This window comes from Larus michahellis, chromosome 3 (assembly GCF_964199755.1).
Source record: "Larus michahellis chromosome 3, bLarMic1.1, whole genome shotgun sequence".
NCBI classification, from domain to species: domain Eukaryota; kingdom Metazoa; phylum Chordata; class Aves; order Charadriiformes; family Laridae; genus Larus; species Larus michahellis.
The window spans coordinates 51,769,521-51,791,431 of NC_133898.1; the positions used below are offsets into that span (position 1 = coordinate 51,769,521).

The 21,911-nt window shown below is 38.8% G+C and overlaps 1 protein-coding gene across 1 annotated transcript in view; it reads left to right on the forward strand.

Annotated features, from left to right (window-relative positions):
• GALNT2 (polypeptide N-acetylgalactosaminyltransferase 2) overlaps nt 1-21,911 on the forward strand; it is a 96,604-nt gene that overhangs the window by 41,308 nt on the left and 33,385 nt on the right. Inside the window, exons 2-3 of the mRNA XM_074580150.1 lie at nt 11,921-12,011; nt 18,516-18,669. Coding sequence (XP_074436251.1) covers nt 11,921-12,011; nt 18,516-18,669 — 245 coding nt within the window. The remainder of the gene's footprint in view (nt 1-11,920; nt 12,012-18,515; nt 18,670-21,911) is intronic.

Genomic DNA, 21,911 nt, shown 5'->3' on the forward strand with positions numbered 1-21,911 from the left:
GTCTCCTACCCTGTGCCTGCCCCCATTTTTCTACCACCAAGTCTGGGATTCAAGTTCACTTCTGGCCACTGATGTGAAAGGATACTTATCTCTGTGTATGCATGTGTGTATTTATTTTTGTGTGTGCATATATATGTATATATGCATGCAAACACATGAATCTCAGGAGTCTTTCTTCTCAAATCCTTTTTTTTATTTTCGCACTTACTTTGGTATGACTTCTGACTTAAATGTCAGTAGATGATGTATCTAGTGAGAGGACACAGAGCTCACTGTTGAAAATAGTGAGGTAGTACGTATTGTGGAAACTGTAGATGACAGGACTGACGTCTTGCTCTTGTCTTTTTATATACCATTCATGACTCTCAAAACAGATTATTTTTTATAAATAGATATATTTTATAATATATATATTATAACTCAAAACAGGTTATTGCTTCATCTTTTGGCATTTTCCAACATTTGGACTAATATTCCATTTCCAAGTTCGTAGTAAAAAACCTTGTTTGAGCTAATGAATTCTAGAAAATGGTAGCTCATAAAATCCTGAGAAGGGTTTAAATTTCAACTTTCAGAAGTTTCTAATAGTTTGAGTTAGGCAATCTTAAAGCAGAATCTGAGTTGGAGTCATCTTTCCTGTTGGAGTCTTTTGAGCTATTAAATTCCAAGATTTTCCTTATTGGTAGGTTTGAGAGCAGCACAAAAGCTTTCTGCGCTGCACCTGGCTTAGCTGTTATGCTTGGATCAGCCTTTAGTTCCGGCTTTCCGCCTCTTAGGTCAGTTTCTATGATAAAGGCTCTTTGTGGAGGTTGTGTGAGATCTCCTCTAAGGGTGCACAGTTGGTGACCTCTTCTCTGAGGGATTGCAAATGAACAGGCCATAATTTCAGCAGACTCTAGCCCCTGTCCTCTTCTTGATAGGCCTTAACATCCAGGAGGAGGTTTCCCGCCTCCTTTTAGAATGAGATTGACTCCAGTGTGCCTGTATAGTGTGAAATTGCCTTCCAGCTTGCTGCTTGCAAGTGTGCAGAATTCCTGGGATGCTTCAGTAAATTGCCCAGTCATTCCTAAACATCTTCCATGTGGTCCTGAAAAATTTGTTTTCCTATGAACAGGTTAGTGTATTGTTAGCTTTGTCTCAGTGAACCTAGCAGAAGGTTATGTTCTCCCAGGTCTTAGATATATCTGATACACAGTGGTAAATCTTGAAGGTTTTGCACACGGGACCTAAATCGTATCAAAAGGGCTCCATCTATACATTTGGTATAAAATTTAGCTGCATAAAGCTGCTGCTCTCCTCTGTACCTCACTGTCTGCTCAGGGCTGAACAAATGGGATCCCAACTTGAAGGAATGAAGGAGAAAAAGCAGCGCTGTGTGCTAGGAGTAGAGCATGTACCAGCAAGGCGAAATGCCTGATTTCCTGCTTTGAAGCTGGGGGTCTGTGCATGATTGAAATTTTACTAATACAGTGCTCTGACATTGGTTTCCTGCAATAGCATCAGTTTGGGTGTTAACCTTAGTAGACAAAAAAAAAAGCAAGCTCTTTTTTCCCCAGTTGGTGCCTTATTGCAGAATGGTGTCTTTCAAAGGTATAATGTTGTATAGTTTTTTGTTCTGTGTTGAGCAGAGATACAAAGATCTGCATTACCTACTTCAGATCCAAATCTTAGTACTAAAAATTGCCAGAAAGGATTTGAAGGAAGTATAGATGTCCCTTATCTCTGTAGGGATTAGTATTTCTTCCTCCTAGTGCAGGGTTCTGCCTTTCACACTTCTTGTCTGGTTTGTGGTAGGCATTTGTTTCATGATGGGATTGAGCTTTGATTTAGTAGTCATGAACGATGCTGCCTAGGTCTGGCAAAACTGAAAGATGTTACTGGCAATTATCGTCTCCACAGTACGAAACTCACACAGATAATGTTTGGATGCATTAGTAGATATCATTTACTGTCAAAATTTTTTGGACTGCACTAGAACTTACACTTGCTGTGGACAGTATTTTTCATTTTAAGTTTTAAAAAATAAGAATCTGCAGTTAAACAGTGATGCTAAATAGTGATACTACGTGTACTGTATCATGTGCCCAGAGTCGCAGAGACTTGTCCATAAATCCTAATGTTGGGATGGAAGGGGAAAATATGCAGAGTTATTAAAGGCAGAAGTCATCTGTCAAATGCAAGCTTGTCATAAGGTTATTTAATTAGAGGAGTTACTAAGTAATTTTTCAGACTTCTGGGACTTACTCCATCTGTGTTCAAAGATGTCCTCCTAGAAGGAAATAGTTCCCTTGTTTTTCAGTGGCTCAGTTTCTGAATCTGAAGGTTAACCTTTCCCCCTTTTTAAAAAGGATAAGTTTTTAAGTCAGTCTTGCTTTTGGTTTTCCTATTGTTTTCTTAGAGAACAAAGCAATGCTTTTGCATGCTATAGAAAAGATCTGAGACACAGCAACTTTAATTCCCATGTCTCAACCGATCTTCAGTTTCCTTATATGTCTGTGATAACCTTCTGTAACAGCTGAGAAAATGTGGTGTAATGTTGTGTTACTTCATTGCATCATAATCCTGCAGATCTGATCCAGCAAAACACCAAACCTGTTAACTGCATCTCATTTTTCTTTTTTTTCCTCATCCAAGATAGTTTTCCTGGATCCTGTTTCTGTGTTGTTCTGTTGCAATAGTCACCTTGTTCGCTTTACTAAAAAACTGCAGGTGTGACTGCCACAGCAGTTTTGCCTTTACATATACCTGCATTTCTGATAAATGTATATCCTTTTGATCTCAGTTATATTTGCAGGTTTAAATATTTATAAAACAAAAATAAGCTGAAAAGGGTTTAGTTCTAATTGCTTTCCCTTTTTGCTCTCTGCGCTTCAGGATGTGTGTAAAGGCACGAGAGGGTTTTTTTTTTCCCCATTCTGCCCCACTTGGTTCTTGTATTGCAGCTGAGGGATTGCCTACTGCTTCCTTCAGAAGTATATAGGTGGAGAATTGGAAATACGTGGGTTATTCCAATACTTAAGTTATTGGATACATCCTTTTCAGTTGAGTTCCACTTCTTCAATGCTTTGCTTTTCTTTCAATTATTTAACTCCAGTTTTCTGGACTTCCAGAAAATATAAGACTTTCTCCTCTGCGTAAATATCAAAATAAAGCAAAGCAGTGTACCCTTCGCTTTCTGTGCTTCCCCCCCACCCCTTACAGTGGAAAAGCTTTTTTTTTTTTTTTTTTTTCTTTAGAGAGTCAGTCTTAGAGCTAAGAGCAAGCAATGATGAGTTGAATTCAAAGAGGATTAGGGACAGGACTTTGAAATGCAGGCTAATTCATCAGACACTTCTGATATTGTAGAATTAACAAGAGATGGCATTAAATCATGCCTGAGCATTTGTTAGAGTAATTGCCTTCTTTCAAGCAGAAAAATATGTAGTGGTTTTGAGCGATGGGTGGTTTAATGTTGTAACTAAACTTGTAATCCTTTACTTCTAATGGGAATACCTCTTTCAGCACTTTTTACTCTGCTACCCTGGCTGCTGCTTCCCTTGCAGCAAACTACTTATATAATTTACTGGTTGATCTTATAATTTAAAAAAGTGCAACCAGTGAAACAATACATCCATACCCCTCGTGCCCCCCAGCCCACTGTCGAGTCAGCTGAATTCATTGCATCACCTGATCTGCCACACCAGTGTCTATAAGGGGAGAAGTGGGGCCCACCTAGCAGCTCAGGATGGAGGTGTGGTGAAGTGTGAACAGCCCCCTTCAGCAGCAGCTGGCCTTTAAAGCAACTGACTTGTCAGGGTATGTGGCACCAGCTACATGCTTGCTTTGCAAGCGTTGCAGGAGTTTAGTATTATATTGTCCTCTGGTTTCTTTCCCTTGCTGGACTAGTTTTTCTGTGGGATCTTTCATCTGCTGTAAGTAAAACCAACTGGGATTGTTAAACAGGGCTTTATTCTAATCTCGTTAATTTTTTGAATGACTAACGTGCCCACTGTATCTCTTGGATCTGAATTGGTGTCTGTGTACTTGTGTTAAGCTACTCGAATGTTCAGATTTCACATCTTGGAAAGCGCTCAAGCGAGAAAATGAATACGGTCAGTCATTCTCAAACAAGAGCTGTGGACTTTGAAAGAAGCACAGTGGGCACATACTATTTGTGCATGAAGCCATGCCCTACTCTTTTGGGATTTGTTGCCACTTTTTCTACCTTGTCTCGTTCCAGAAATTGATTGATTCAAACAATCAAACAAAAAAATTTAAAATATTCTTTGCAAATGTTATAAGGTGTGGGAAAAGCAGTACGTATGAGATAGGCATGCTAAAATTAGTGCTGCTGCATGTACCTCAAAACACTCTTTAACCCGTATGAGATGTGATTACAAAATGTTTCCTGAATATGGACATACCAATAAGATGCTTTTCACAAGTTGCAAATGGTAAAGTTTTGAGGCATCTTCCTGACTCTTCTTTTTTGCTGTTGAAGTTTGATTTCCTGGCATATGTGTAACAGATCAGATCACTCAGCTCCTTTTGATTGATGATTATTTATGATTAATTAATTCTTGGATTTTTTCCCAATGTAGCACAACTAAAAGAGCAATGTAAACACCATTGCTGCTGAGTGTGCACTTACTGTGGAAATAGTGGAACTATGTGTCTGCACTGACAATAATTTTGGAATAGAAGGCTGTTTAAAATGTTATTTAAAAGCCCCCATGAATTAACTATTGAAAGAAATGTCTTATTTTGTCTCCATCAATCTTTGCTTTTGGGAACTAAAATTGAGTGATAATAGACTTAGATGTTATCTTGAATTTAAGTAATCGTTGCAAATGTTTTATGATGTTTTATTTCTATAGTCTGTGGCAGGTAGTGCAGACAAGTGAGTGTTTTTTTTTTTCTGGGACATGATAAATTTAACAGGAAATACTGGATACTGTTTCTGACTTCCTGCTGCCATCCTTAGAGATTGTTATTCCTTGCTTTCAAAGTTACTAGTGCACTTGAGAGTTTACCCTTCTATCAGCTCCAGTACCCTTAAATGTTTCTCCTCTTCTCCCTCCCACCCCCCACCCTGCCATCCACCCTTATACATCTATGCAGCTTCATGAACATGAAGATTGAATAGTCTTAGAAAAAAAGAAAAAAAACTTAAAAAAAAAAAAAAAAAGAAGCAAAGACTTGATGGCTCCTCTGCAGTGTTTCTGTTGCATTTGTGTTTTTTCTGGTGTATGAGACTTCCCCCTTGCTTCTGCTGTTTCTGTAGAGAGGCAATAGTCTCTCCCCTGAGACAGAGCAAGATTCTGTTTTGCTTTTTGGTCCTTGGGCACTTCAGAGCAGGTGCTGATCCTGCTTCTGTCTGTGTTAGTCTCTGTGGAGATTTTTGCTTGGTTGGTAAGGCTTCTTTAGGCATGGTAGACTTGGCTTAGCTGATGTTAGAAGTAGCTTCTGGCAAGAAGATGTGTTCTTATCCACCCATGCTTTATCTGAGCAGAGATGTGTCTTATTGTGGCACCTTGACTGTCCTCTCAGATTGATGACCACTTCTGCTCTGACAGCTTTTTTTACCGTATAACTGAAGAAAACAAAGGGTGTGTCATAGTTTTTTGGGTTTGTGGGCTTTAGGGGTTTTTGTTTCCTCTTTCTGGTGGTATACTAGCTTGCCAATTTTGTAAGGCAAGTAACGTTTAGTTTTCTGGTTTCTTGGTAAATGATGAGGTTGACCACTTAGTTTAGACAGTTACTACTAGAGTGGATGAAATCTCCAGGCAAAAGGGAATGTGGTTTATTAGAGGTCACCTAGAGCTGGATACCTGAATTCTGATGGAGCTGTAAGTGTTTTGTGGGTTTTTTAATACCTTTTGGATCATGTTATATGATGTCAGATGCTTACAGAAGGATTTATCTTTTTATGTGAAATACTGAAATACAGTCTAAACTGGCATAGCATTTGTGGGCTAATCAATTAACCCAGTGTATATTAAACCAATGTGAGGATTTGGGGGATAAGTCATGCTGTTACTTTTAGGTTATTTAACAGCTTACCTGTACTTAAAAGCTTAGTGCCTGCATAGTCTTACCTGCCCTACCTGGGGGTTTCTGTTGCTCGTTGACTCTTTTCAGTTGAATAAGTTTATTGTGCCCAGAAATCTTAAATGAAGTTGAACCAGAACTTCCAGTTGATCCCATTTGCTGTACAAATAAGTCTTCTGCTGCAAAGCTGGATCAGACCTTCCTCAAAGTACCTGTATACGTGTATACCAGAAACTTCAGATAAAGCATTATTTTTCTCTAATCCATTCTGGGTTTATAAAATGTCAGGTTTTATAGTTGTTTTGGTACTTCAAATAGTGCCTGTGAGCTCTAAAATGTGTACTTTTCCCTAAGCAAAGGTAAAATTTACAGAGAAGGTAGGGCACTAAGGCATTTAATTTTGTCTGGAAACTACAGTTTATAGTAATTGGCATTTAAAAAGTGTTTTTAGAGTAGATCTAAACACATTTCCTATATATGGAGACACCAAAGTGTAATCTTAGATTACTTTTCCCCCCTGCTTTTTGAGAATTTAAAATTGTTTTCTTGTATGCACGAGGGATGTGTGCATATGTTTGTTCCCCCCTGCTGGAAGCTTCTATTTTTGATTTGAATATCCAACCATATGAAAGGAATGTACCTTTGGCAGCAGTTTACTTAAACCGTGTAAAGGAATAAGAATGAAAATTAAATCATCTTTGCTGTAATAATTTCAGACACTATGTCTAACAGTGGTAATCAAATATCTCAAAGTATGTATATTTTCAGAGTTTTTTCTGTTTGTTTACGCTTTGCTTCTTGGTGTACTTGGAAATGTTTGTTTTACTAATCTTAAGCAAGTTGGCAATCAAAGGAAGTCAGCATTTGTTTCTAGGATATTTTCTGCTCGTCCTGCCTGTAAGAAGCAGCATTCCAGGCATTTTCAGAGCATGCTTTATCTCATATCTTTGTATGTTTCATACAAAACGTTTTTGCTGACCAGGGAAGACATGGGTGCCCTATAATATAATTACATTGAACTGCTAGAGTGCTTGCCTGGCACATAGGAAAGCTGGATTCGTTTACTACTGCAAGAGAGGCTTGAAGTTGTGTTTCTGAAGAGCTCTCGGAAGGCAGTGAGCGAGTGTCAGGTCAGAAAGCAAGCCAACAGCTGGACTCTGTCCTCTGCTGAAGGTTCTCCTGGGTTAGGAGGAACTGGTGCTTCAGAGCCTGCTTAGCTATTCTATAAGCATGTAATGTAATGTCTAATTAAAAGACTGCAATTTGAATTAAGGGGAAAAAAGAGGCAGATATTAAGTGCCAGCAGGGGCAAAGAAGATTGGGCTTTGGCTATGTCTGTGGCTTAGGCAGCTGTCTGACTCTGCTTAGCTTTGAGTCGTTTTCTTAGGTAACTAAGCTCTGTAAGGAGCCTTTGTGCTTGGTTTAGGGATCTGAATTGTATCAGGCATTAAACTGTTGGAATGCCAAGTGCTGCTCTATGTAACATCAAAGTGCTTCTGTGTATCTGGCCCCAGGTACATGATCAGAGAAGTATAAGAAGTGCTGAGAGGAGTGTTGTCTGCAGTGAGAGCACCCCTTCCAAAATCATCAACTGATTTGACTGATCTGTACTGCATGATGCAGCGAAGCCTTATATTAGGCCAGCTGGATCAAATGATGCTCTCTGAAGATGCTGCCAGTATTCAGTTTCCTCTTAGAAAATCATCAGTAGAAGAAAATCTGTCTGCAGTTGGCCCTTGGCCGACATCTTAAAAGCAAGTACCAAAACAGATATGAAGCCTTAGCATGTAGTTTGTCCCATGAAGCCACATTTCTCAACTATTCTGAGTGTATGCTACCAAGGCAAGTAGAACTTTGCTGTATTCTGTGTAATTCCCTGCTTTATATTCTGTATGAACTTCTTTGAAAAGTTGTGCTGGTACACGGTGATAAGCAAAGCAGTTGGTTTGGCGTGGGTCTAGGATAGCGGGATGGCTTTAGCCCTGGAGTAGCGCTGTGTGTTAGCCTGTGAGTTGTTTTCATCTGGCTTGCTGACATTTCCATGGAAGACACAGGGAACAGCTGTCCAGGTAGCGCATGGTGCAGTCATAGCTCTCAGCCATCTCCTGCGCCTGAATGTTGATGTTGTTCAGCATCTGGGTTGTCTGTGAGAGGAATGGCTGGTGTTGGAGGCACACTCAGCTCCCACTTCAGATGTTTTCAACCATAAGAGCTTTGCTGAAGTCTGTGTTGACTTGCCACTTGTAAGGAGTGTGACATCTTAATATATGTAGTGATGTTACATGTTGGTTAAGTTGTTCTCTTGTTGATAAGAAGCCAGTGTAGGACAGAAATCTCTGCTATAATGAGATCTAATACATAGCAGTTAAATGTCAAATCCGTGATACTTGAAACTTTAAAAGAAAAAAAAGTATTGGAAGACAGAAATAGGAAAAAGAGTAGTGGTTTAAAGTGTTTTTTATATAGGAGCAATACCTAGGGACTTGGATCAGTTTAATATCTTTTTTTCTGCCAAGTGAAACAACAATTGACAAAACGCTAATTGCTTTGCAATGCTTGTAAGGAATGCAGTATTCAATGGAAACAAATATACCAAAACCAGAAGGGTAAATGGTCTGGAAGATCTAAGTAATGGTAATGAAATTATCCACTAATGTATGTCTGTGTATAATTACAGCTTTCTAAGCTCAAATGGCACTAGTCTTCAATTTCTTTCTTAAATTGTGTCTTCTTGTAGATGTGTGGAAATGCTGTAAAAATGTGTTTGAATCTGTCTTTGCACTTGTACTACCTCATCCTCTCTTCCCCACACCAGTCAGAGCAGCTGCAAATGTGTAACTAATCATTTCGTGAAACAGTTTTTTCAAGTCTAGTTCTCGAAACTGGAGTTTCGTATTGCATCTTTGTCATATCTCAAATTCAATCTACAGGGTAGGCTTAATGGAGTGGGTGAGTTGAGCAGGAAAAGAAGTAGTAATAGCACGGTTTCTAAACTGATGTAAGCTTTCTGAGGTATAGAGAGTTTACCACCTCCTGAAAGAAAAAAATATTTACTGCACTTCAGTGATTAATCAGCCTAAAAAAAAAAGCTAAAAGAAAAAAAAAAACAAACCCCAAATTTTTTCAATTTAACCATAATGAATGGTGGTTATGGTTTGCAAGGAATATTTTAACAACTTGGTAAGTAAGTGTACATCACCTTAACGTCTGAACTTTTGGAGTAACAGAGGTATTTAGACAATTCAATTAAAAAATTACCTTTAATTTAGGTTTATTTGGTACATCTAAAAATATGACTGAAATATTGTTGTAAGATTACCCTCTGAATGGAGCTGAAAGGTTTCAATTTTGTTTCTTTGCATGTCGTCTGGTACTGAATCAGGAATTAGTGGGAAGCAGTGACACGATGTATAAAACTAATGTATGCCAAATTCCTGCAACACATGCATTATAGGTGGCATGTACTTATTCTGATGTTGCTATATGTGTCCTGGCCTGAGAAAATAACTGTGTGAATAATGACCACAAATGTAGTACTCTAGTGGCGTTCCACATGCATCTAATGTTTGGTTAGTGTCTCTGCTAGCTGGCCAGCTACCTTTTTGTTTTTTAATAAGCTGAAAATACTTGTCCCAGGTGTATTTACAACGTTTCCATATTTAGGTTGTGACCTGGTATTGTCAGTTTTTTTAGTATGTCAGGAAAATAGTATTTTAAAGTATTAAGTACTAATAGTATTAATAGTATTTTAATATAGAAAAAGGCATTAGCCTTTTCTTTTTAATTTTTATTCATTAAATCTCCCTCTTATGCTCTCATGATTAAAGAGCTGTGCCTCCTCTCAAATGGTTTCAGTTCCTCTCAATCTTGCCTTAAGCTTAGCTTTTTGTATGAATGACTTTTGTCGGAGCAAGAATTGTTATCTTCTGAGAAGATTACTCATCAAACGCAAGCAGCTTTTGAAGATCACATTACAAGTTGGGATTTTGTTTCACTCCAAGCAAGCTGAAAAAGCAACTCCGTACTGTGGTGATGACAACATAGGAATGCCATATGACCATATGATTCATTCGTGTATTGCACCAAATTAACATGCTGAAGCAATTTACGATCAGAGATGTAAAGAAACTGGTTGTACTTACGTCTATGGCTTTAATGTCTGCTTTCTCCCTCTTTTGTGCACTTGAGCCAGGATCGTTTTCTTGATATGTGTTGTGTGGTTGTGTGTGTGTTTGGGTTGTGTTTTCCTGTAGTCTTAAATCCTTCTTTAAGCAAAGTTATTGGCCTCCACAAGGCACAGTGGCCCAAAGCATGTACCAACATGGTGAAATGTTGTATAAGAACCTGGACAAATTCCTTCTCTCTGATATCCTCGATGCATGATGCTATGAAAAACATGCATTTGTAGCATTTCATTTTTAAGTGATTTAGTGTTTATATCACTGTTTTTTCTCAGAAAATGATTAACAGTAACAAAAAAAGCATCAATATTTAGTTTTGCATTTCAGTATTTTAGAAATCGGTTGCCTTTTGTTCAACATATTTCCAAATACTAGTTTACACTGAATTTACATTGGAAAATTCAGACATGTGCGGACATGCTGAAATGCTATCATTCATGGTTGAAATGTTCCCCAACATGAGTTTGGCCTGTTCCAGCTACTTACTATTCTACCCAAAGAATTCCCCGCCGTGGCTTAGGAGCTGGGATGGCAGAGGCAGTTTACTGTATGCAGTTTGTACACCACTACACCGTTCTGGAGACTGACAGATTCCTAGAAGTGATACGAACTGTTCTGCACTGCTTGGCTTTGGTGCCTGGTAATGTTTTTAGGTGCACTTACTGATTAGTATAGGCATAGTATTGTATCCTCTTACATGATTTATAAAGGTGTTGTCTTTAGCAGGGTTGTGCAAATAAAGCCAGTATTATAATTGGGACTTCTTCAATGCAGATGTAGAAAAGGAAACAGAATTTCCTTTGGCAAGTGTACAAGAACAACAGAAGCTGATGGCACTTAAATCAGTTGGCTAAGTGTAGTGTTCAAATCGGCATACAGTTGCTAATTATCTTTCCTTTTTTTTTTTTTAAAAAAAGTTACCCTCTTCTCCGCTTCTTCCAAATGCGTAATGGGATAATTCCAGCTTGACGTCTTGTATTTTTGTGGTAATGAGCATACAAGAGCGTGGGATTCTTTTCTGTTGAAAGGAAAATGAGATTTACAGGTTCAGAATAAATGCTGGAAATCGGGGGAGGGGGGAGATGAAACTTTTTTCCCCCTCTTTATATGTGTATTATCAATATTACTGGAATGACAAATCCCATGGAGTTGTCTGTGAAGCCCAGAATAAGCTCCACTGAAATGAACATGTGAAAACAGCAACTTGAAGATACTTTAGAAATTGGGTTTTTTTTGGTTTTTTGTTTTTTTCTAATAGTAAGAATGCCACTCTGGATATAACCTGACTTCTCTTTTTCAGATAACTTTCCAGTTTGGGCTATTCCTTGCTAGAGTAGGGCTTTCTTCAGGTTTTGGTTAATCTTTTTGCTTGCATTGCTCATTTGAATATTACTGATTTTAAAAAAAATAAAAATAAATTATTCCATCTTTCCTAATACATTTCCTTCTTAAACCTTCCTTTTTTTATCCAAATAAGAATTGCTGCATAAATTAAATGCAAAGGCCTGTCTTAAATTTTTGCTCTGTTTTTCATGTTTTTCAAGTGATGGAGGAAATAATCCTCCTTTCATTTAAAATCCAAAGTTAATTGTTTTGGACCACTTCACGAGCTTAAAGTCCACAAAGCTTTTAGTTATTGCTGTTTGCTTTGAAAACACAAAATTAAATCAATTAAGGAGATTATTTTAAAGATTATGTACTTTTTTCAGGAGGACCCAAATGATATCAACCCCAAAAGGAAAGACGTGCGTGGCAATGATGGGGAGGACAAAGCACAAAGTGTGGAGACGCTACCTCCAGGTATTGCAGTAACATTTGTTATGAAAGATCCATAGCCATAAAACAATTATCCTGGAAAGCCATAAAACACAGCAGTTGTTCTGATTCTTTGTAGTTCGGAAGTGCCAGGATTATTTTAGCAATATGTACTTCTCTTTTCTTAAAGCTTCAGCTTCCTTATATCTTACCTGCTTCACTGCTCCTTTGGGTTTAAAACCATAGAGAATGTGACTCTTTGCTATTATGCGCCATAAAATCCTCCGGTACAAAAGTAGTCGATTTCTCAATGGATGATACTGGCAGGCAACAGACAAGTCATTTTGGGACTGTGCTTCTGACTGAAGATTTAGCCAAGGTTCATACTTAAGTTTTGTCTAGCTTTTGATGTGGCAGATTTTCCTGAGTGTGCGGATGGTCTATCTTATTTTTTCGTACTTGCTCAGTATTTGTCACATGCTGCCAAATAACAGAGCAACATGATTTTTGTTTTATTTAAGTGAAATGGTCTTATGTGTTGAGCATGAGCTAGAAAAGCTAAGTGTTAAGGAATCTTCACTTTATGTGACTGCTTCCATAAAGTTCTTTTGCTATTTAACTGTTTCACACCAATGAGATTTAATATATAGCTAGAGTTGACAAACTAGGGAATAAAAAAAAATAGTAAAATGGATTGGAATATTTTACACTGTATCGAAAATGTTTACCACACAAGGAGGACAACTTCTGATCAGATAGCACAACACGTTTTATTCTTCTTCTGTTAATCTGAATGTTTGGCTTAGACAAATTTGTCTAAGCCAAACATTTGAAATACTATGACGTCTTGAAGAAAGAACTAACCAAGGTAAATTTTCCTTTAAACAGCTGGAAACTTCCATTCCCAATAATGTGAGATATGATTTTTGTTTTACAGTCTTAGACTCCTGGTACAGTATAAGCTGTTTGACATTCATGGCTTTTTTCCTGTAGTCTTTGGCCTACCTCGTTTCAGCTGCTTTCTGGGGAGAGGAAACAAGACTCTGGTTATGTATGTATGTTTTTTTGGCAAAACCTTTACTTTGTGTATGAATTGGGAAATAAATGCTAAAAAAGTTGAAGAGCCTGGCTTACTTAACTTGGTTTCTGGCAGATCTTTTCAAGTACTTTTTTTTGTTAGCAGAACTTGCTGCAAATATTGTTACTGGGATTATAGGTCAGCCAATTTTGTACCTTCCAGCTACTATTCTTATTTCCACTTTTTGAATGTTTATATATTCTGTGCCAAACACTGTACGCTTCCTCTAAGACCTTCCTTTCCCAGTGTCCCTAAGTAGCCATTTGAGTATTAAGGAAGTGGGAAGTGTAACAGGTTGAAAGGGAGAGATCAGAAGCTGGAAGAGTTGAAGCTAGAAGTAAAAGCAGGTGAGGGCTTTTTTCTTTTTTTCATTTCATCTGTTGATTAGTAATCTCTTATGGCTTGATTTAGCAGGCAGGAGAATTGTTACTGCAAAGTAATATGAGAGTCTTGAATCAAATGTCAAAGGCTACACAGAATTACGCACTCTTCAATTACTATTTTGATTATTTCAATTCATGTAGGCAAACTTTTGAATCCTTATGGCAATGAAGCTTGAAATTTTTATTTCTCCAGTTTCTTTGTGCTGTTTTAAAGCTAAGTGATCAAATTTTAGGAGGGCTTTAGTTCAAAACTTTCTTGCTTTTCCACGGAGGTTGAGACCTGTAGTTTAGGTTTCAGCATTATAGAGCGTAGTATCTTTCAGAACTTCTCAGAATTAAGGAATTGTTTGTTATCTTTATTTTTAAAATGGCTTTATATAAAGATTTAAACTGTTGGTGTTTTTTTTACCTTCTGAGAATCACAGTGTATGCATCCTTTGTCCTTTGGTGACTTTTTTTATGTCCTGCAAAAGTCTATTGCTTATTTTGTGAAAATAGTGGTGTTAGCTCTTGTAGTTAGAAAGAATGACCAATGAATTGTCTGCATGGATAACTAAAGCAAAAATGTATAACCAGTTCTCTGAAATCATGGTTTCATCAGTTACTCAAACAGCTCTTTTTGTTAGTTAATGAAGAACTGGAATCTCTTAATGACTGTAAGTCAAAATAGTCATATTATATGTATCCTATTGCTTTTGAGCTGTATTGAGTCTGTAAGAGGGAGTGCAGGATATTTAGGGGATTTTGTATCCATCTATTCCTATTCTTTCTTGCCTGCTGCTTGGTTTTGTGCAGATTTATCTGTTAGGCTTTTTTTTTTTCCCCTCTTCTATCTCAGTTTGAGCTGCTCGTACTGTTATCTGACTTTTCCCTAATAGGTCTGATTCATATTGCACACAGTTGACAGGGCCTTCTGCTGGAGCTGCTGGAGCCGGAGCCAGAGCCAGGCTTTGCCTCCTTTCTGGCTCCAGAAGCCAGATTCACTTGTTCTTATATTCTGTGGGCTGTCACTGCTTTTCAGTAAATTTAGTCCTATGAAGCAGTGTCCTTCCTTTCTTCTCAAATTTACTCCATGCTTTCTGGATTAGCGTTGCATTTGCTGGTTTTAAAGTATTGGAAAATGGTAAATAATACATTTACAATTATTTATATCAAGCTCTACTTGGATGGAAACTGTAAGGGAATAAAGTGTACCAAACTAGCACTATTTTTTAAATACAGCTACTTATTACAGGGCAAAGAAAACCCAAATGTGCCTCCTATTTAAAATCGAGTGAGTTGCACTATTTTTGTTGATTGCCTTTTCCAAGACTTCAGAGTTGTGAAATACCTGGGACAAAGAGGAGCAGCATCACTGGATTTCACCTTTTTCTTGTTTCTGTTCAGCTTCTCAGGCACAGAACAGCCTGTAAAATAAGCACTTCTTGTCAAAAGTTTAGCAGTGCAACATACCCTGGTTCTGCTTCAGTGAATTTTTTTTAATATATTTTTTTTAATTTTATATTTTGGCTCTATTTGACTCTGGTAGCAAACTCTACAGTTAATTTACTGTTGAGTTTAAAAGATTAATTTATTGTAGTGTAGGCCTTTGTACAGGTAGACACACATTTGCTTGAATTTAAAGTTATAAACATGCTTAAGTTAAGTTTGGAATAATATAGCTGCATTTTCTGATACTCATTCCACCTGGCAAGGTCATTGAATCTCAGAAAACTAGAGAGCCAGCTAACTCTCCAGAAGAAATTAAATCAAACATGCTCATATTTGTGTACCCCAGGGAAGTGTATAACAGAAACAGCACGTATTATCAGAAAAGGTTTGTTAAACAACTTCTGACTTCAAAATTTAGTTGATAAATCGTCAGAAAGGCAAGCCTTTCATCAAAAGTAAGGCTGGACAGTATACTTAGCTTTGGATCAGCCCTTCATTTTCGTAGAATCGTAGAATGGTTTGGGTTGGAAGGGACCTTAAAGATCATCTAGTTCCAACCCCCTGCCATGGGCAGGGACACCTCCCATTAGACCAGGCTGCTCAAAGCCCCATCCAGCCTGGCCCTGAACACTTCCAGGGATGGGGCACCCACAGCTTCCCTGGGCAACCTGTTCCAGTGCCTCACCACCCTCACAATTTCTTCCTATTATCTAATCTGAATTTCCCCTCTTTCAGTTTAAAACCATTACCCTCATCATCTTGCTACACTCCCTGATGAAGAGTCCCTCCCCATCTTTCCTATAGGCCCCCTTTAGGTACTGAAAGGCTGCTCTAAGGTCTCCCTGGAGCCTTCTCTTCTCCAGGCTGAACAATCCCAACTCTCTCAGCCTGTCCTCATGGGAGAGGTGCTCCACCCCTCTGATCATCTTCGTGGCCCTCTGCTGGACCCATTCCAACAGGTCCATGTCCTTCCAGTAGTTAACTTGAGCCATTAGCACTTGTAAGCATGTGGGCAGCCCACATGACATGTTGTAGTTCATGAAGAGCACAACCTGTTTAAGAAGAATACTTGCGATGGCATCACCTTTATCACTGATGTGGTGCCCTTGTGACCTCTTGTGTATTAGCTGTTCTTTGAACAGGATGGAAGGCAACTGGAGGAGTGGATGGGGCTGGCAGACCCGAAGTCAGGCATCGCATTAAAATCCATTGGAAGCTGAAGTGTTTGAAAGTTCAAAGTCCTATATAAATGCATTTTTAAGTGTACATTGCATTTTCTAAAATGCACTAAAATCTTTATTTTTAGACCAGAAAAGCAGTGACATGACATGTTCTGTATTTCAGAAAATATTCAACATATGTTCCAGATTGAAGTTATATTATAAATTAGAAGCAAGGGTGGTAATATAGTTTAGTTACCAAGGAGTTTGCAAAAGCATTGGGAAATGCTAAGGGAGAGAGTTATACAGGGATATGATCTTGTGATCTCTGCTGTTTCTTCCAGTTTCCTGAATCGGCTGCTCTTGCACTTTGTATAGTTTTGTTGCAAGTGAGGTTTGGTGTAATATTTGTAAACAGTTCTGTATTGGGTTATTTATAGTGTGGTAGCTGGCTGAGGTGTAAACTTGTTTTCAAAGTTCCTGGAAATATTCTGAAGAAAGAACTTGAAAGGCTAAGGAAAAACTCTTGGCAGTCTGTGGGCTACCAAAACAGCTGGAAAGTTTCTTTGTAGTGTTCTTTCAGTAACTGGAATTTGAAAATTTGTATTTTTCCCTCCAGTCATTTTCCTATAGTTTCCCCTCTGGGCTGCTTCACTGAGTGTCTGTTAAATGTTCTGCAGTCTGTTTTTATTTAACTCTCTAGTTCTGGCTTGTGTGTGTGTGTGTGTGTGCACGTTTTTGCATCTGAATAACCATCCTAAAGAAGTTAAAATAGTAGCTTAGTATTAACTGGCTAGGCTAGCTCTTAAACCAGTAATCCAAAAGTATGGGCACTTTTCTTTTACTCTGTGACTTTATTTGGATGTTGGAAGTTTCTTAAAAACAAACCTACCAACCTGAAGCCACCTCCCCGTGACTTTGATATTTTTGCCTTACAACCTCCACTACCATCTGATAACCAAGCCACGCCTTGGGTCAAAGTTGCTTTTGTAGATGAGCTCCTTAAATGATCCTAAGATTATAGAGAATTTTTAATCAAGTTGGTAGTATTTGTCTGGTTAAACAACAGACCCTTACTTTGTTTAATGCTGGAAAGTATTCTTTCAATACCAAAATCTCCTAGTAGGAGTTAACGCACCATAGTTGGGGCATGGCTTATGGATAGAAAGCTGTAAATGAGGTCTGCCTTAGTTTCCACGCTGTGCAGGTTGAGAGACAGAGGAAAGGCAAATCTTGAAACATCTGAGCAACCTCTGACTTTTGTTAATTGTTGCTGGAGTAGTATTCCCTCTATGTGTATCAGCTTAGTTTAGGATATGCCTGAGCTTATATTTGTCTAAAAGTTGAGCTTGAATGGAGTGACATCTCTGCAATCTGCTACTTACTGAATTTAATAGAAACTACCTCAAAAACTTGTTAATTATGAAAACAATATTAACTCCTCTCATCTGTAATAAACAGTGACCCCCAAAGACAGCCTTTGCTTTCTATCTTTTTTTTTTATGCCAACAGTATGCTGTGTTCACCACACAACATACTTCTCATATACATCCATGTTAAAACAAGAACATCTGTATTGCATTAGAACTTGAGCTCTGATTTTGAGTTAAAGATGGTATAAATTTACTGTAGGTAGCATAGGTTTGGCTGTCAATAGGCAAAAAAGGTAAATGTTCAACTAGAGGTAAGAACTGGTAGTTTTAAGATATTTGGTAAACATCATACTGTTGTTTGACACCTGAAGATGGTGAAAGTCCTGAAATTTCATTCCTGATGCCTGGATGCTAATGCGTCTTTCTGTGTTAGCGCCACAACCAGTCACATAATAACACGGTCCTTGTTAAGGAGAGATTAATCTGTGAATCAGTTCTGATTGTGAAGGAGGTTGCAGTTATGTCATGTTGGAGTGCGATCTAGTGCTCTGCCTACATGAAGTGCTTGTTTTTGAGAATAATGTTGCCTTGTCCTTCTAAAAGGCCTTGTCCTCAAATGGTTTGTTTATGACTGACTGTTTTTACTTATCTAATGAGACAGTAAATTATAATGTCTTTGAAGTCTGGACTAAATCTTAAAAAATAAATGTTACTTGGATAACTTTATGGATAGATCATCTGCCATATTAATGTCTGTTGATACATGCAGGGTTTTTTTTTTTTAATGGAAATTGTGGTAGTTGGGGTTTAAAAAAAACAACCCAAAACCAACAAACAACAACACACAAAAAAAACCTCACCACAAACAACAAACAAAACAACCCCAAAACGGACAAGCTGAAGCATGGTCTGGTGATTACTTGGTTCGCAGGGTATTCTAGAGTAATTTAATAAGCAAAAATGACTGTTGATGTTACACTGTTAACAGTGCTGTTGAGGATTAATTACTTTGTTGCAAAATTTAAAAAAACAAGCTAGTTCATTGGTTACGTTTGGATTGCTGAATGCTGTTCTTCAAATTGCAAGGATTAAATTAGATATTTTCCTGTTTTTTTGTATTGTAGGAAAAGTTCGGTGGCAAGACTTTGATCAAGACGCTTATGTTGGCGCAACCATGGTGCGATCTGGTCAGGATCCGTATGCCCGCAATAAGTTCAATCAGGTAGAAAGTGACAAACTACGAATGGACCGAAGCATTCCTGACACTAGGCATGATCAGTAAGTGCCAAACTGAGCCATGTTTGACTTTGGGTTAACCTTTTTATATTTATGGCTTTTGAGCATCAGGTGTTTTTTCTAAAGCAGGAGCTCTCCAGCTTTCAAAATGACAGAACACTAAACTGTGGTGTGAACCTTGAACAGTGGGTTAAACAGCAATGAATCTTATTCAAGTTCTTCTGTTCCCATGACTTCCATCAGTATGTATTCTATATCCAAACTGCTACTGCATTTCAGTCTCTTTTTGTTCCTGTTTATCTGATGGCTTTTCTTGGTTTCTACATTTGTAAGTCTCTTTCACTGTGAGGTTGATCAGACAGTGGAGCAGGTTGCCTAGAGAGGGTGTGAAGTCCCCAGCCTTGGGGATATTCAAAGTCCAATGCGCACCTGCTGTGGCTAGCCCTTCTTTGAGCAGGGAGTTTGGACTAAAAGATTTCCAGGGGCCCCTTCCAATCTCAGTTGCTCTGTGATTCTGTTCTTCTAAGTATATGACGATTGCTAACTCAGACCTAAAGGAAAACATTTATGCACACCCTAGTGAACACAGGACAGAATTACGCTTGAGATGCTTAACGAATGTTGCTGTGTCAGGCTGCTTGTGCAGATTCAGGAAATAGTACACTTCAGAGTGAGGAAAAGCATTATTTTCTTGTGGGTGGAGATGACTTTCATTTAGAAAGGGATTTCAGTGACTTGCACTAATCTTGTTTAAGCAGAATTGATTAATATTAAAACAGCAGTTGCTCATTGGGACTTCCATAACTTAAAAACAACAAAAGCAGGTTGAACTTGATTTTAAAAACTAGTCTCCAAGCATAAAATTAGCCAACTGTGTATAGTTAATTTGCCTAACTAATTCTGCAGTTAGGATGAACATACATTCACAGCTTTGTAGGGAGAAGAAGCTGGAGGAGACACCAGAGGGACAGAGAAAAGGAAGGTGCCTGTTTTTTCTCCAAAAAGCTCTTTAATCAGGAATGGCACGGTGAAGGAGATTTGTATAAAAACTCAGACACTTACTATGTCATTTTTGAATACTTTGTATAATAGCATGGGTTTAGGTTCCTTTAAGCAGCTGACTTGTAGATAGAGTAAAGCAAGTTTTGAATAATTTGCTGTTAATTGAACAGACAAGTAGGAATAATCTGGTATTTCACTTGTTGCCAGGAAAGCAGTGAGAAGCACAATGCCTGTGGTATACTGAGGAGTTTAAAATGACTTTTGAATTTTCTTCATCACACATACTTTTTTTCACAAGAAATGCCGGAAGGGCCAGAAGGAGGATCCAGGGAACTACAGGCCTGTTAGTCTGACCACAGTTCTGGGGACATTATGGGGCAGATCATCTTGAGTGCCATCACATGGCACAGGACAAACAGGTGATCAGGCCCAGTCAGCCTGGGTTTGTGAGACAGGTCCTGTTTGATTAACCTGATCCCCTTCCGTGACAAGGTGACCTGCTTAGTGGATGATGGAAGGGCTGTGTTGTCTACCTAGACTTTAGTAAAGTTTGTGACAATGTTTCCCACGGCATTCTCCTGGAGGAACTGGCTGCTTGTGCCTTCAATGGGTGTACTTTTCGCTGGGTGAAAAACTGGCTGGATGGCCAGGCCCAGAGAGTGGTGGTGAATGGAGTTAAATCCAGTTAATGGCTGGGCACAAGGGGTGCTCCCCAAGGCTCAATATTGGGGCCATTTCTCTTTAATATCTTTATCAATGTTTTGTACAAGAGGATCAAGTGCTTTCTCAGTAAGTTTGCAGAAGACACTAAGTTGGGCAGGAATGTTGATTGGCTTCAGGGTAGGAAGACTCTACAGAGGGATCTGGACAGGCTGGTTCAATGGGCTGAGGCCAATGGTATGAGGTTAATCAAGGCCAAGTGCCAGGTCCTGCACTTGGGTCACAACAACCCCATGCAACTCTACAGGCTTGGGGAAGAGTGGCTGGAAAGCTGCCTGGAGGAAAAACACTTGGGGGTGTTGGTCGACAGCCAGCTGAATATGGGCCAGCAGTGTGCCCAGGTGACCAAGAAGGTCAACATCATCCTGGCTTGTATCAGGAATAGTGTGGCCAGCAAGACTAGGGCAGTGATCATCCCCCTGTACTCAGCACTGGTGAGGCCCCACCTCGAATACTGTGTTCAGTTTTGGGCCCCTCACCACAAGACAGACATTGAGGTGCTGGAGCATGTCCAAAGAAGGGCAACAAAGCTGGTGAAGGGTCTAGAGCACAAGTCTTAGGAGGAGCAGCTGAGGGAACTGGGGTTGTTTAGCCTGGAAAAGGAGGCTGAGGGGAGACCTTATCACTCTCTACAACTACCTGAAAAGGAGGTTGTAGCGAGGTGGAGGTTGGTCTCTTCTCCCAAGTAACAAGCAAGAGGACAAGAGGAGAAATGACCTCAAGTTATGCTAGGGGAGGTTTAGACTGGACATTGTGAAAAATTTCTTCACCAAAAGAGTTGACAAGCACTGGAACAGGCTGCCCAGGGAAGTGGTTGAGGCTCTGTCCCTGGAGGTATTTAAAAGATGTGTAGGTGTGCTGATGGATACGGTTTGGTGGTGGACTTGACAGTGCTAAGTTAGCAGTTGGACTTGATGATCTTAAAGGCATTTTCCTACCAAAACAATTATTCTATTCTATTAAATACTTGTTTCTGCTTAAGCAACATTTTATTAATTGTATTGATGTGTCTAAGAGGTGTGACTGTAAAATAACTGCATAATAATACTCTTTAATTACTGAAATTGTCTAGGCTATTTAGAAACAGTTTATCAGGATTCTACGTTAGATATGTAAATGTGTGTGTAGTTATGCATCTCTTTCAATGCTACTTTGTTTAGTCTTTTCTGCTCTGGACAAACTTTTACTAGCATCAACCTAAGACCAAAGTTTACTACTTGCTTTTTCAGAAAGCCTGCCAGCAGCAATAGAAAACACTTTGGTTTGCCTGTTTGAGCTTCTTGCCTTTATTTTAGGCAAAAGGGAGAAGTGAGAAACAGGCAGGTACGACATAAGAAAGGAAGTAGAGAGAGGAGGTCTGAGCAGGAATGCAGATTCCCATTCCAGCTGATGTTCACAACTGCCACTTCCAACAGCTGTGAGAAACCTTTGGGTTTCCCTCTTGCAGTGTGTTTACAAGGAGTAACAGAGAGCTATCCGTGTCATAGTAGATTTTGGAGATTGAGAAAGAGAGTGTTACAGTTGCAATAGGAAACTTCCAGATCTGTCCTGTCAAGGTAAAA